Source organism: Elgaria multicarinata, chromosome 1, assembly GCF_023053635.1.
Source record: "Elgaria multicarinata webbii isolate HBS135686 ecotype San Diego chromosome 1, rElgMul1.1.pri, whole genome shotgun sequence".
Classification (NCBI taxonomy): Eukaryota; Metazoa; Chordata; class Lepidosauria; order Squamata; family Anguidae; genus Elgaria; species Elgaria multicarinata.
The window spans coordinates 68,841,172-68,856,058 of record NC_086171.1 but is presented as its reverse complement, the minus strand read 5'-3'; the positions used below and the strand labels follow the sequence as shown (position 1 = coordinate 68,856,058).

The window sequence follows — 14,887 nt, the reverse complement described above, 5'->3', positions numbered from 1 at the left end:
TTGCAGATTGGGCCGCTTCGCTCCGACCCCGCTCCGCCTATACTCCGCTCTGCTCCGCTGCGGAGCTCCGGATCCGGATCGGAGCTCTGCTTTTCCCCCCATAGGCTTGCATTGAAAGCTTAAAAAGTATACAACTTTTTTTCTGTTAAAGTTAGAAACCTCAAGTTTGGCACCATGACACCTCATGGACGTATACACACGCATGCCTAGACTCAAGCCAATCCAAGCCTCCCCTGATTTTTGGGGAATTTATGAAAATCGGACACCCCATTTTCAGACATGGACTTTTCTCCGACATTTTGACAGATAAATTTTTTTGAAGTGGGCACCCTCACAGATGCCATCTAGAGCCACAATCATGCCAAGTTTCAAGCAAATCCCATCATTCCCTGATTTTTGGCGGGGCTCTAACCTCTAACGCACCACCCATAACCCCAATTCACACCCCTTTCGATAGCTCCGTCAATTTTCACGTTAGAAACCTCAAACTCGCCACCATGACAGCTTATCCAGGGATACAAATGCATGCCAAGACTCAAGCCAATCCCATCATCCCCTGATTTTTGGGGAATTTATGAAAATCGGACACCCCATTTGCAGACATGGACTGTTCTCCGATGTTTTGACAGATAAAAAAAGGGAAGTGGGCACCCTCACAGATGCCATCTAGACCCACATTCATGGCAAGAGTCAAGCCAATCCCATCATCCCCTGATTTTTGGCAGGGCTTAAACCTTTTAACTCACCCCAAATCAAGTCCCATTCTACAACTACGTCAATTTGCACGTCAGAAACCTCACGTTCAGTCCCATGACAGCTTATCCATGTGTCCACATGGACGCCAAGTTTCAAGGCAATCCCATCCCCTGATTTTTGGGGAATTTATGAAAAACGGACACCCTAGTATCTCAGGGATTTAGAGCTGCAGACAGCTCAATGGGGCCATTTCAAAGGAAATCCCAACATGCCTTGAATTGGGGAGTAGAGATAAACCTAAATATGAATCTTCTTCCACACTTGAAAAATTGATTTAGAACTTGAGCACAGGAAGGACTTATCCCCTGAGTCAAAGCAAGACACACAAAAACCATCCCTGCGAGGTGGGCAGGGGAGGAGGGAGGGAAGGCAGGCAGGCAGCAGACATTTCTGGGGGCATAAGGAAGTGAGCCAAGGATAGTTTCAAAGCCAGTAATGCAAACCATCCCTGTGAGGTGGGAGCAGCACAGAGAGATGCCTTTTCTTTTGCATCCCATAACTAGGAGGCTAAGAGGATAAGAGTAAAGCTTTGTGATCCTTGCTTCAGAGTTGATTGACTGCACTGTGATCACAGCCATTACTAAACAACAAAATAATAATGTTAATAGCAGTACTACTAATTAATATTAATAGCAACAACAACAACAACAATAAGGAGTTGAACCAGCCTGCCTGACTTCACTGAAGAGAAAAAGCCAGGAGAGCTTGGGCTATGGGGTGTAATGGAATAAATAAATAAACAAAGGAGGGGTGGAATTAAAAGCAGTAGTGTTGCTGAATAAACAACAAGAAGATTTTTTAAAAAAAGGCTATATCTGTCTTTTACCAGTAAGAGGGAAGTGGACGTGCCCAAGGGGAGGGGGATAAGAAGCAACCTTTCACTTCAACTCATTAAAGGCATTAGCTCAGCTGCTTCTATGCCAAGAAGCTACCTGTTACTTCAACTCATGACAGGCATTAGCTTCAGCACAGGGCACGTCCACATGCCCTAGGGGACCTCATCCCCTTGCACCACATCTATTCAGTTGTTCCCCAAGGTTATGGTGGATTAGCAGTGCTGTGTTTCCTATCTGTTAGTATATGATTTCAGGTTGTGTTTGTGCATTTGGTGGGGCTACTGTTTAAAAAACACTGGGAAAAGTCCATTCAGAGTAGAAACAGAAGTTTCCCAGGATCCCAAGTTACCCGTTTTGCCTATCCCCTCCTCCAACTTTGGGATCATGTGATCATGACCGGGAGTTGATTCTGCCCCTCAGCACTTCGAAAAAGGTACATTTTCCCGCTGTTTTACCCGATTTTTCCAAAAATTATAGCAAGCGAACCGCAGCATGCAGAGAGCTGAGAGTAGGCTCAAAATGACCCCCAGCCACGACTCTCTAAGCACAAGACGTTTCAGAAAGATAGCTTAAAAAACAACACAGTTATCCCCTATTCTTTTCTGCAATGCAATCCTATGGGCGAAATTTTTCAAAATGGCGATTGGATCGGTCCGCGGAAAGAGAATCGCTCCGCCAATGGGCGCTTCTCTTCGCCTTGCTTCTAGGGGTCCGCGGTTCGCTTCTACTCCACCTCTGGGCAAGGCGGAGCAGGCCAATTCTCCGCTTCTAATTGGAGCGGAGCACATGCCTACTATTCACCTCTTCACCAATTATAAAATATGCAGTTGAGCTCCCTTCAACTGGATTGGAATGGACCTTTAACAAGTGAGTTTATTTGGGCCCATATAGTATCTGACCACAAGCTTGGACATACTTTGGCTGCATTGCCACCACACCACCAACATCTGCCACTCTCCCCACTGTGGTCCTCTTTCTTAAACTTAGTTGTTGAGGAGGGCATTATGGTTGGGAGGTTTGCCAGCATAGCTGCCCTAGGCCTCAATTTGAAGGCTTCATGGCAACTATTGTTGCTATAAAGCATGTAAAAGGTAGTTGTGGTGATACCCACCTTTCTGTCCCTTAGGTATGTCTGGGTTTGTATGTCTAGCGAGTGCGGAATATTTGACTGAGTGGGTGTGGCTAGTGATGCTGTGAGAAAGGGGGAGGGAGGAGTATAAATAGTTTGGCTGAGGGGATTGTGGTTTAGTTTGGTTTTAGTCTGGGTTTTTTAGTCTGACTTGTGCTTCATGAGAGTGTTTGGTATGTGAGGAGTAAGAAGAGATACGATTTTAAGGGATTTGGGATTGCTGTTTTAAATATAAAAATAAGCAGGTTTGATCTAAATTGAAATACCAAAGATCTGTTAAGTTTCAATAAACTTTATTTTGTTTTTTGTTACCACAAACCATATGTCAGCTCGGATTTATTCCCTGCTATATTACACAGTGTAAAAACATCTAACAATACACCTGCAGAGTGGTAAAGCAGCAGATTCTGCAGCTGAAACTCTCCCCACGGCCTGAGTTCGATCCCAGCAGAATCCCAGCTGGGGAAGGCAACGGCAAACCACCCCGCTATAAGGCCTGCCAAGAAAAACGTCAGTGAAAGCTGGCGTCCCTCCAAGAGTCAGTAATGACTCAGTGCTTGCACGAGAGGTTCCTTTCCTTTCAGTACCTCAACAATAGAACCTATTTTTCGAAACTGTTCATCTTGTTCCCTCACATATAGGGGAAAGATTGTGTTGTTTTTACCCTTTCCTCAGGCTTTTCAAGAGGTGGCACTTGGCTTGAGAAGGGTGCGCTAAGGCAAGGCCTTCTGTGTGAGGTCGGTGTCGTCGCAGTAATTCACATGGTTCCTGCTGGCTGTTGACCTTATGGAGGCACTAGCATAAGCCCTTACTGTTGCTGGATAAGTAGTTCAGGGAAAGAGATGATGGCAGCAGCAAGGGAGCTGGCTGGGATTCTATTGAAGAGGTCAAAAGAAGCCCATGCTAAGACAGGGCCATATTTTGAAGAGTCGGGGCATGCCCTGATGTGATCGAGGAGGAGAAACACTAAAATTCTAATTTCAACCCCCTACCCCCCATTTGAGATTAGGAGCCATCCATCACTAATCAATTAGTGTAGAGAAATCAAGCAATATACATACTTGTGTAAACCAGCTTATAGACAGTGGTTCACTTTAGGGACAGGGATCCACTGTTTTGCTTTCTTCAGCTCAGAGGACACATTCTGGGTTATTTACAGTTTGGGGACCTTCCGTAAAGCATGTCATGCATTAAAACGGGGTAGCAATTTTGCAACAAAGGAGACCGTGGTTAAAAATGGTGTTAAAAGTATGACAAGGAGGAAAGGGGTTTAAAATATGACTTATTTCCTCTTTCAAACAGGAGCAAAATTGCTACCCTGTTGTGTTGAAAAAATAAGGAAGTGAATATGGGTTGAGGTGATAAATAAGCAGCTGCAGTATAATGTTTTACTGTTCTTTTCAAAAACTTATCCTATCGTTGCAAAACTTTTTTTTTTAAAGGAAGTACAATAATTGCATATCTACGTAAGAAAAGTAAGACAATGGGGAAAAACTGCTTTTGCTTTTAGTACTGCCACATTTTGACAGTGTCAGTTGACAAGTAGATCTTTATGCACCTCTGACATCAAAACCAAAATCAGAATGTCTTACTTCCTTCCAGCCAATTGCATGAGGTGCCTTAGGGCAAAGCGACATTTCTGACAGTGATCAAGTTACCTTCAATGGGAAAGTTGTGCTGATGCCTAATGAAATAGTTTGGTATCAAAGGCATTAATTTTCAAGGCTATATAACCTTTGGGATTTTAGTTTTCAAAATAAGCTTTCAGAATTTTTACTTGTACGCAGAAACCTTATATGTGCTAATGGGCTACGTGACATTTCACTCACAATTTCAGTGTTATGAAATATCATTTAAAAGGTGTTATTTCTATGAATCTTTCATGGTCTGTTACGTTCATAAAGTTTTTATCTTGAAATTTATCTGAGAAACAAGAGTTCCATACATAAGAAGCTTAGAGAAATGTTTTTCATGCTTTTCTTTAACTTGCTTTCACACAAGAAGGTGTGTGAGTCCAGCTGACTGTTGAAAATATATCATGTAGGAATAGATTATGTTCATGTAATTGTCAGCTAAATGTAACAACCTTGTCAGTTCAGCAACACACACACCTTATGCTTTGATTTGGCAATGGGCATATGCTAAAAAACATGATTCCAAACCTCATTCATGCAGGGACATTTTTCTTTTTATGGGAAGGGAAATGCACTGTTCATCTGATTTCCTCAGTACTTGTACACATCTTTCCCCTTTTCCAAGAAAAAAAGCTGCCATATGCAAATACCTCCCTACATAATAACCATAGTTTATCAACTGCTTCCCTTTCTCTTTCGTGAAAGGAAACGTTCTGTGGATATGTGGAGTTTCTCCTGAAAGTGCATGCCTCTTTCTTGGCTTCCAGCCTCACTTAAAAGAGCTGTTTCCAATTTATAGCGGACTTAGGCTGTATAAGTCATTATATCTTAGAGGGTGTATCTCATCATATAGGTTCATAGCCTGGTTAAGGAGTAAAGGCCCCTGCTCAAGAATTTCCTTCCCTGTATGATACAGCTAACAGGTGCAAAATTCAGTGCTTTCTCCTGTCTACTTCACACAGAAGTGGAAAACCTGTTTCTGGATTGTACCACTTTGAAGTGCAGGCATGGGTTCACATGATTGAATGCTCCTCCCATGCCAAAAAAGGTTCTTAAATATGTTGGCAAAAAGGATTGCAGCCTGTATGTGAACTTGTATACGCTAGTTGTTGGGGAACATGGGTGGGAGGGAGCTGTTGCACCATGTCCTGCTTGTGGTTCCCTGGTTGACAGCTGGTTGGCCACTATGTGAACAGAGTGCTGGACTAGATGGACCCTTGGTCTGATCCAGCGTGGCTCTTATGTCCTTATGTTCTTACATTTCAGCATGTGAGCCCCCCACCTTTAGTCTGAAGTGGTGCAGTTCACACACAGGTTTGCCACATCTTTTGTGGTCTGTTCCTGTGGAACTCCTGGTCCAGATTCCTTGATTGCTCTAGCAATCTAACCTGTGGCTTGGGATATCAGTATTCTTAGGATTCTAGAGAAGCAACACGGATCATCCTAAGTGTGCCCTAGGATCTTGCAGTGTTGTAGATGCTAGGATGCAATTCTCTGATTGCACGCAGTTGTTTGTGATCAGAGAGGAAGCTTGGTCCCTGAATCATCCAAATCAGTGACCTGGAGCAGCAAAATGTCTTGGCCTGCTTGGAGTGTATCTTTTCCAACAGTCAAAGGACAGTTTATATGTACTATGACTTTTGAGAGATTATTTTTTTGGATGTGTGTGTGTGTATTTAATTTTATTTATGTTCCTTCATTTACAAATACTTTATTTGCAACTTAGGTGGCTGTGCTACCATCCCAGAGTCTGACCTGGAGGAAAGATCAGCCTCGCAAGACTCCACAACGTTTACCAATCACAGGCACCTCACCAAACAGGACACTGAACCTGGTAAGAGGAAAAAAAGTGTTTCCTTATATTAATTGTGAGAAAAATACATTCATAATGTCTGTATGAGGAGTAGTTTTGAGTTGTTTCAGTGTAATTATGGATTGCTTTTAAATGATGTACTCTTATTTTTCTTTGGGTCATTTCATTAGATTTTTCAGATGTCATGGGTTTTTCTTTCAGAACGTAGGACAGGAGTATACAGGCACATTGTTCTTCCTTCCACAAACTGTCCCAGAGCGCGCGCACACACACACACACACACACACACACACACACACATGCAGTGTTGGCTCCAGGTTTTTCAAGGTCTTGGGCAAGATACCCATAGTAGTCTCCGTTCCCTGAGTTGGTCCCCTCCACCTCATCACTGCCCATTTAGCTGCCTTCTCCCTCTGCAACACTATTCTGGAAAGGGCAAGGCAAGTGAAGGCTCCTCCTCCTTTCCCTTGCTCTTGTCACTGTTCACTTGCAGAGAGAGAGAGAGAAGGTGAACAGACCGTACTGCCAGTTTCTGCAATGGTTATTTTAAGGATTTAGAATACAATGAACACACTAATGGGTGATGGCTAAACATTTATTAGCAAGAAGAAGCTAATTAAGCGAAAACAAAACAAAACAATATAGAATAATAATGGCAGCAAAAAAGAAAGTAGAGAGCAAGTTCATAAAACATATATCCCTTCTGCTGCTGAGAACCCCTTCTTATCATTGCAGACCAATGGCGAATGTGCCTCCCATGGCCAGGCTACACAGCACTGTCTTGATTAGGCAACATCAAGGTTCTGATTCAGAAACTGTCTCAGAAATCTGTTTGGTACTAAACTCACACCTAGTGGGCTATTCCACCCACCCATGCAGGTTCAAGAACATCCATACATTCCTACAGATTGGAATTGGCAGGCATCCAGACCAGCATAGATAACTTTTATCCCAGCTACTCTGCTAACAACAACCTAACCTTGAGGTCTCTCCAGAGGCTTATCGATTAAACTCGAGCTGTATAGCATCAACAGAATTAGCCCTAGGAATTAGCATGGCTAATCAGATCACTAAACAGGCCCAAACGGAACTCTAGACATGGGAAGGGAATTTCTGCACTTCTCACTCCTTGAGATAACAGTGGTCTTCCGCATTTCCACTACATTGACAAGAGACATCAAGGAAGAGGCAGAGCAGAGCCAGTGGGCAGGCAGTGGGACCCATTCTGGGTGATGGGCTTGGCAGGTCCTCAGTAATGTTAACCCTGCACACAGGGATGTGTTCAGGAACACCACAAATGCTGCTGCCAACTGGGCTGGGTTGCTGCTGCCAACTGGGCTGGGTAGCTCAGGACTGTAAAACTGATCAGTCTCTTTGAGTTGTACAGAACACAGAAGTGAGTGGGAGGATATTTAAACTTATTGAATTGTCTATTGCTGGGATTTATGAAACCTGATAAATGTTTGTGACAAATGTATACATAGCATTATTATGTTAGATATGAAATACAATGTTGATGACACAATGTCTGGAAAGACTATGTATGATCTTGGGAATGATGGAATAGTGCTAAATTAAGAGCAAGAAGTGTACTTAGGCTAACATATTGCAACAGTTAATAAAATCTTCCATTAAGGTTTTCATTTTACTTTCTGAGTCATAGCTTGTGTCCCGCTATTCATTCCAAGCAAGGGACACACCCAAACCTCCTTTATCAATGACTAATCACATCTTTATCCATGGTTGATTGCAAATGCGTACTATATAAGGCATTGATAACATTTATTTTTAGAAAACTACTATCATGTGTGTCTTTGAAAATTAGATTAAATAAATATGTTAGTCAGCTTTTGGGTTGTATCTAACTGAACAACAGAGTTTTGCAGAAAAAGAACAAAGAGTCTTATAGCATCCCTAAAGACCGCAGAAGGTTTATTTATTGCATTTTTATACTGCTCAATAGCTGAAGCTCTCATGAGTTTCATCATGGACTGCAGTCCATGTCATTAGGTGCATAACATTTTATGCTGAGTTACCATATGCACACATCACTGGGGGTGGGATTATAATCAGTGAGGTTAGAGGGCAATGAAATGCAGAAAGTAGATACAGAGATAATTACCTTATTAAAAGTGTCCTTTCACAAAACCGTTGTTGGGTGGTAACACCAACATCTTTGCATTGGTGAACTGATTAACATATGTAGTGTCATTAGAAACTTTTGTCCCTCTTCAAACCACAGGAGCCCAAGTTAGCCTCTTTGTGAACTGAACTAAAGTTTTCTAACAACTTTCTCTTGCTAACATAAATGCACCAATGGGCAATATCCAATGGTATCATTCCGCAAATGCTGTTGTGCTACCAAAAACTAGGTGCAGAAGAGGAGAATCCAACAAAAGATACATTTGTGCAAACGGCTGTGCATTATGCTCGCACAACTGGTTATGCATTATGCTTGTGAAACCACTTGCACAAGTGTAATGTTCAACAGCCTGCGCAATAGAAGTTTTGGCAGAACTCCACTAGCTCTATTTGAGTTTGTGGAATGTCACCATTATATACTGCCCAATAACTGAATAAACTGAGAGGGGAAAGGGAACAAAGAGTACTGGGCAGAAGTACAATTAAAAGGGGTTCAAATGACATTATATATAGACCATCATCAGGTGAAGCATATGTACAGGCAATCCTATATGTCAGATTAGTAAAATTCAGATCCCTCGGCCCAGGAATTAGCCAAAAGTCTCTATATAGATTGACAAGACCTTCAGAAATGTATTCATACATGTAAGCTGTCAGGAAGCTTCCGTACGTTAGTGTATAGAGGGTGAACATTGGCCTTTCCAACGCTATAATATAAGTCTTTTCATTCAGGGGTCCCCAACTCCCAGGCCACGGACCAGTACCGGTCTGTGGCCTGTTAGGAACTGGGCCGCGCAGGTGAGCTGCTTTCACCCACCCACCCACCCCAGCATACCTGGGCGTGGGGCGCCATCTCGCCTGCCCAGCTAAAGCGAAGCCAGGACGCTGGGGTGGGGTGGGCAGCTTCGGAACGGCACACCCGGCTGGAAGCCGCTCTGGGAGAGTGACTTCTGGGTGCGCCGTTCTCAACCTGCCCACCTTCCCCAGCGTCCTGGCTTCACTTAGGCTGGGCGCCCACCCAGCTGAAGCAAAGCCAGGATTCTGGAGTGGGGGGGCGTGGCTTCCCAAAACCATCCCCTCACCCACCCACCCCGGTCCGTGGAAAAATTGTCTTCCGCGAAACCGGTCCCTGGTGCCAAAAAGGTTGTGGACCACTGTATTTAGTTTATACCATTCATATAATAATTAATTGTCATAACACAGTTACAAAGAGTCATTATTTAGCACTGAAATTTTCAAGTAAATCTAGGGCGATCTATCATTACCTTTTTTATTGATTGATTTAATTATTATATTTAAGCATATTTGCATGTTACCAAATCTTCAATATTAACAGTTTTTGGAGGAACTGAAGGGGAGTGTAATGTAACTTAGAAATTAGTAAATAAAAGCTACCACTCATTATTAGAAGGAAAGGGCACTTTTAATTCCCCTTTTTTTCACTGTCCTTGGCCACTTTTCCAACCAAAAATGGCCTTCAAAGTGATATAGAGAGAGCACATAACGCACACACAATGGAAATAAATACAATAAAAAGTCAAATAAAAATTAAACAATAAAAATGCAGTCTTTAACAACACAAAACCAGAAATAAATTGAGCAAGAGAGTCAAGCCTGGGGATATCATTAAAATTGAAGGAACATTGAAAGCTTCGGATATTGGGCAGTATAAAAATGTAGTAAATAAATAAGTCTTCCCAAGACGTTAAAAGGAGATAAGGAAGGGGACAGACAAGGCAGGGAGGGGGGAGTTCTACAGTCTGGGCACTGCAAGCAAGGATGCCCTGTCCAAAGTCCTATCTGCTGTACCTCCTGAAAGTGGTGGGACATTGGGCAGGTATCCCCTGAAGATGTCAAAAGACAGACAATTTATTGTTTTCTAAAATTGGCTGGGTTTGTTTGATTGATTGATTTGGTATAACCTGTTGTTACTCACTCTGTGGTGGGATGTAAGTACAAATCAATAAGTACTAAAATATTGCCGACAGGTTGTAAACTTGTCAGTTAGCAGTTTGCATTTGAAAATTCTCTTGTCTGGCATGTTTCTATATATCTAAGTGTGAACCAGCAAACTGTCTAAAGTAGTCTCAGCTTGAATTATTCTTCATTGTTCTTCCCCCTTTCTTCTGCTTTTTAAGATGACTTTACAGTTTAGTTGATTGGTACATGCAATGTTATACAATGAACCTTTAAAAACTGATTTCCTGCTCATTTCTATTGCAGTTGTAGCTTAATTTAAAACATGCCATCTGTTACAGCTATTTCTTAATTTCTATGTGCAGTATCCCAGGTAGCTAAAATGTTCTCATTCAAGTCTGTGCGTTTCAGTGCTGCAGCTTTCAACTTTACACTGTATGTTTTGCATGGAGGAATTCTTGAAAATTCATTATTTGCAATGAAATATTTATGGCTTGGTCACCTGATGGATTACCTATGCAGGGAGAGAGCATAGCTGGATATTTTTCAGCTGTGACAATGGCAGGACACAAATAATGACTAAAAAATCCAAAATTGTAGAAGGAACTCCCTCCAAAATTACAATTTGTCTCCTCTATCTTCACTTTCAGAAAGGGTGTTGATACATCTCTTTAATCTAGCTTTTAAAATTATTTTTAGTGGGCTACTGTTTAATAGTTTCTTGTCTTTATGGTTTTACTGTGTTATTTTAGATTTGTTGTGTACCACCTTGGGCAGTATAGAAATATTAACAATAACAACAAGTACAACAACAGATAGAAATGATTGATAGGTAGGTGTATGTGAACCAGACATGTTGGTTCACATATTGCTGATTTTCTAAATATATCCCCATGGACCATTTAGATACGTTCTTCACCTTTTAAGTGCTTCTCACAAATGGGTTGTGTCCTGAGCACAGCCTAATTTGGAATGCTCTAGAGCTGACCTTTTTGCAGGAGCCCATTTCCCAACACAAAGGGTAGGGGTCCAACTCCTCTCACTACCCTATTTCTTCAATTCTAAGACGCACTTTCCCCCCATATAAACTTCTCTAAAAATGGGGTGCGTCTTAGAATCGCGGGTGTGTCTTAGGGTGTGTGTTTTTTCTGTTGGTGGTACTGAAATTAGTGTGCGTCTTACAATCGAAGAAATATGGTAGTTCAGTTTTGATTGCAGCAGCATTGATTGCAGCATTCTTTCTCTCTTAATGTGATACCGAGCTGAGTTCATGTTGTTCTTGGGTTTTGTGTCCTTCCCCCCTCCATCTTCTCTCTCCTTATATTCTTTACTGTGCATTGTTTTGTGTTTTTGTTTTCATCTGGCTACTGTAGCTTCAGAACATCATGGCTTATGGCCTTAAAGGTTCCCTTTTGAAGTGTGGGAGTAAACTACCCTAGGGTGATCTCTTGCCCAGATACAAAAGAGGGCAGGGCTCCTGCAGCTTTAACTGTTGTGATGAAGAGGGGATTTCACCAGGTTCTGCATGCATTCAAATGACACCTGCTGAAATTCTGTTTTCTATGCAGCTGTTAAAGATACAGGAGCCCTATTGTCCTTTCCATAGGGTCACCCTAACAACCCAGATGGGATGATGCTAAACGGCACACAACTGCTAGAAGATCTAAACAATTGTCAGGAAAAAGGGTAAACAGTTTTTTATAACATCGCAATTATAATGTACAGCATTACATGATAACCGTAAGTGTACATAAATATGTAATCCCAAAGCGAATATACATGAGAATGGTTCATAAATATAGTATAATAGCAATAATATTTACTGCTGAACAAAGTAGAATGTGTTGTTTTCAGTAGCAGAGCAATACAGGCCTCTGGTTTCTTTTACCCGGTTTCGCAGTCACTTTCTCAGAGTATCTCAAATGATTACAGGATTTTTTAGTCCTCCAAAAAAGGATTGACTTGGTTCCCCAGGCAAAAATGCACAACGCTTCACAGGTGGTGAGTTTTCTTTTTTAACAAATGGGCCAGCCCTGCCTCACCTGATATAAACATCAAGGACCAGACTACGCAGTCTTCAACTGAAGATTCCTGTCCTTACTTGGAACAAATTCTCTATGTGGCCCAATCTCTTGGTTGGAAGTGAAATTGCTTTTTACCCCCAACTAACGATCCTTTCAATTGGTCCACAATGATTTGTCCACCTCAGTCATGCTCCCAGCTGTCTTGCAATGTGCTTAGGATCCCTGGCCAAAGCTTTCTTCCATTCCCTTGAGGTTGGAACGCCTAGATAACCTATACAGTACCTAACACTTGTGCGTAGTGCAACAGTTGGGGAGGCAGCACAAAGTAAGTCTAAACAGAAGTGGTGGATACATCTATGCAACTGTCCATAGTATTTGCTATAGGCATTTTGCTCACAGGTTGAGGTGCTCACTGTCGTCACTTTCAAATTCGTGTCACATGGAGTAGCCGGGAAAAGATTTTGCACATTATGTGCTGGAACTGTGTATAGTAGTAATGAAGCTTCTTTGCACTATAACTGTACTTCTTTGAGTGGTAACCTGTGCATTCACACACAGCCCATGCTCCATACCTGCTACAGGTGCCTTGGACTTAGTTTTTGCCTCTCCTGCATTCTATTTGGCCACTGTGTCAGTCTCGGGAGCTGGGTAGGAAGAGCAGGAGCCATGCCTTTTATCTGTGTGTAGTAAGGTGGGGCAGATTTCCATGAAAGAGCTCAGCTCAAGAACATTCTAAATGAAGCTCTGTGTAGGTGCAGAGTCAATATGTGTGGATATATAGATGACCGCTCAGAGAATCACAAGAGTTTTCATGTCAGAACCAGCTATGTGTCCTGTCAGTGTTAGTTGTGGAATACTTCCTTTTGTTTTTAATTTCTGAATTCATTCTGGAAGGCTGTGGAATTAAAAATATGAGTTTAAGCAAACATTTTCTCATTATTTTAAAACTCAGCTATTAAATAATGTAAGCACCTGTTTTAATTTTCCTCTGATAAGAGTGTTATGACAGCTTGCAAATTGGCAGGATGGACATCTTTGGCACTGCATAGTTATACTAAATGTAGATGGAAAGATTGTCTTATTATTTCTTATAAGTTATAGCACCCACATTTTTTCACTATCTGGGTCCTGAGAGTGTTAGTAACTAGATATACTGTGTAATTAACAAAACAAGTATTTTATTTATTTAGTTCAAGTATTTTAAAGACATTTTTCTGCCTGTGTGTTCACAAAGCAATGTACAGAGGAGGGAAACAGAGAGACAAGGCACTACTTAAAAGTGATGACATCAGAACAAATGTACAAATCCTTCATAAAGCAGCTCTGGAGACACATACGCTGTGGCATCTGTGAAGAGGAAGGTCATCAAGGCCCATCTAAATGTTAGAGTAGAAGAGTCAAAGTATGGGAATAATGAAAGGGAGTTCCATAGATTTGGGACATCACTGAGAAGATCCCATCTCTTCTTTATACCAATCTCACTGATCTTAATGGGGAGGTACTCAGGAAAAACCCTCAAGGTAGATCTTAGTTTATGGACAGGATAGTATGAGTGAAGGTGATACTTTGGACCCAATTCATTAAATACTTCAAAGGTGAAGACCAGCAATTTAAATTGGACCTGGAAACAACTGGGTAGTACAACTGATGCAAGATTGGAGTTTTGTGTCCCGATTTTCTGGCCCTTACCAGCCTCCAGGTGTCCACATTTTGCACCAGCTGTATTTTCTGGGCTGTTTTCAGAGGCAGCCCCACATAAAATGCATTGCAGTGATCTAATTAGGATTTAACCAGCCTGTGGGTAACCATGGCCAGGTCCAACTGTTCCAGATAGGGTCCCAATTGGCCTATAAGTTGGAGTTTGTAAAAAGCTCTCCTGACCACTGCCACCATATGCGCCTCCCAAGCTGTGTACCTGGTTCTTCACGGGGAGTGCAGTCCCATCCAGGACCCGTTGCACACCACTTTCCATATAGCCTCCTATCCCAGATTAGGTTTCAGCTTGTTCTTCCTCATTAGTCTCAGAAACGAATCCAGATACCTGTTCAAGAGTACCACAGCCTCTCCGGGATGGGTGGAAAAGAGAGGTCGAACTGCATGTTATTTGCATCCAAGCTTCTGGATGATTTATCCCAGTGGCTTCATATAGACGTTGAAGAGCATTGGGAATCTGATGGAATCCTGTGGTACCCAATAAGCAAAAGACACTGGGGATGAACAGAAATCTCACAGTACTGCATTCTGAAACTAACCATCTAAGAAGGACTCTAACCACTGTAATGCTGAGCTTCCTGAGCTGAGACCAAATAGACATGACAGGAGAATACCGTAGTCAATTGTATCAATTGCCACTGAGAGATCCAGTGTGATGAAGAAGGTTGCACTCCCATAATTTAATTCCTAGTGAAAGTCATCCACCAAGATGGCCAGGGCTGTTTCTGTCCCAAACTCAGGATGGAACCCAGAATGGAATGGGTCTAAGTAATAAATTTCCTCAAAAACCACCTAGATTTGAGAGGCCACTATGTTCTCTATCACCTTACCCAGAAAAGGAAAGTTTATTTATTATTTTATTTATTAGACTTGTACCCTGCCTTTCTACCAAGAAAAATGGCACTCAAGGTGGCTTACAATCA

The 14,887-nt window shown here is 42.0% G+C and overlaps 1 protein-coding gene across 4 annotated transcripts in view; it reads left to right on the top strand.

Annotated features, from left to right (window-relative positions):
- Positions 1 to 14,887, top strand: part of BBS9 (Bardet-Biedl syndrome 9) — a 315,221-nt gene that overhangs the window by 175,326 nt on the left and 125,008 nt on the right. For 3 of the 4 annotated variants that reach the window (XM_063129782.1, XM_063129769.1, XM_063129775.1), the window contains one exon: positions 6,082 to 6,189. In XM_063129782.1, the coding sequence (XP_062985852.1) occupies positions 6,082 to 6,189 (108 nt within the window). Of the gene's footprint in view, positions 1 to 6,081; positions 6,190 to 10,448; positions 10,551 to 14,887 lie in introns of those variants that run through there. The other variant, XM_063129791.1, reaches the window with a different exon arrangement.